The sequence below is a fragment of the Gavialis gangeticus genome, unplaced genomic scaffold, assembly GCF_001723915.1.
Source record: "Gavialis gangeticus isolate Ggan-Ray unplaced genomic scaffold, GavGan_comp1, whole genome shotgun sequence".
Taxonomy (NCBI): domain Eukaryota; kingdom Metazoa; phylum Chordata; order Crocodylia; family Gavialidae; genus Gavialis; species Gavialis gangeticus.
In genome coordinates this window covers 124666248-124667493 of record NW_017728992.1, presented here as the reverse complement: position 1 = coordinate 124667493, position 1246 = coordinate 124666248, and the positions used below count along the sequence as shown (strand labels likewise).

Genomic DNA, 1246 nt, shown 5'->3' with positions numbered 1-1246 from the left:
AAGTTGATAAATTGTTCCTTTCTGTTGAAGCTTGTTTGTTAACAATTGCAACTTTTTTAGGCATACAAATGGTATGAGCTTGGATACCAAAGAGGTCACTTTGCATCTGTTTGGCAGCGCTCCCTCTACAATGTGAAGGGACTAAAAGCTCAGCCTTGGTGGACAGCAAAGGAAACTGGTTATGCTGAATTGGTGAAGGTGAGTGAATTTTTCTCTTTTTTTTTAAATATAGTTTGCATTTTATTTTTTATATAAAATTGGTTTAAGAAATGTAGGTATTTAGATCTGCTGGCCCAGATCTCCAGTGTCATTTCTGAGGTTTCCCCAAGATGTTTAATTAACATGCTACAAAGTTAACTGAGGGGGTTATAAAAAGGATGCTCTCTAGGCATTGAATGGGGGGAGTGGACACTGCACCCTTGCTAGTGGTCATGCTTTTCCATCACTGTATTTAGGGTTGCGACATGTTTTACCTTCCTCTTGGAAGCATATGCCTCTCTAAACTCCCACTGGAACAGTGCAGCATTTGAAAAGTATACCTAATCCCATAGAGCAGGGGTGGGCAAAATATGGCCCACAGGCCAGATCCAGCCCGTGAGGCCATTCTATCCAGCTCACAGGGCCCCTAAAAAATTTAGAAAATTAATATTCATCTGCCCTTGGTTCCTGTAAAAAGTGACAGGAACCAAGGACAGTGGGACCCAGGGGAAGCCCGGCTGACTCCCATAACAGCAGGGCCTGCCTGGCCCTGCCCCCCCCAGCTGGAAGCCCCAGCAGGGGCTTCTGGCCTGAGATCTCATGGCTGTCCTGCACCAGAACCACAGGTAAGGGCGAAGAGGGAGGAGGGCAGGGGCCTGGGGAAAAGCTGAGTGGGGTGGGAGGAAGCAGCCCCTCGCCCGCCCCGTGGCTAGTGCCCTGCACTGCAGCCCTCGCAGCCTACCTGGGGGCTGCCTGTGCCTGCTCTGGACAGCCCCATGGGCTGCAAGTGGCTGTAGCAGGGAGCACCAGCCATGAGGTGGAGGAGGGGCCACTTTTCCCCATGCTCAGCTTTTCCCCAGGCTCCTTCCTGGTACGGAGGAAAGTGGACCCTCCGCTGCCCTGTGGCTGGCACCCCACACTGCAGCCACTCACAGCCCGCGTGGGGCTGTCTAGAGCAGGCACAGGCAGCCCCAGACAGACTGCAAGCGGCTTCAGGGCGGGGCACCGGGCACAGGGTGGGGAGAAGCTGCTTCTCCCCCCCCCCCCC

At 53.0% G+C, this 1246-nt stretch overlaps 1 protein-coding gene across 1 annotated transcript in view; it reads left to right on the top strand.

Moving 5' to 3' along the window:
• Positions 1-1246, top strand: part of LOC109298764 (aspartyl/asparaginyl beta-hydroxylase-like) — a 79442-nt gene that overhangs the window by 37101 nt on the left and 41095 nt on the right. Inside the window, exon 8 of the mRNA XM_019519040.1 lies at positions 61-198. Within this exon, the coding sequence (XP_019374585.1) occupies positions 61-198 (138 nt within the window). The remainder of the gene's footprint in view (positions 1-60; positions 199-1246) is intronic.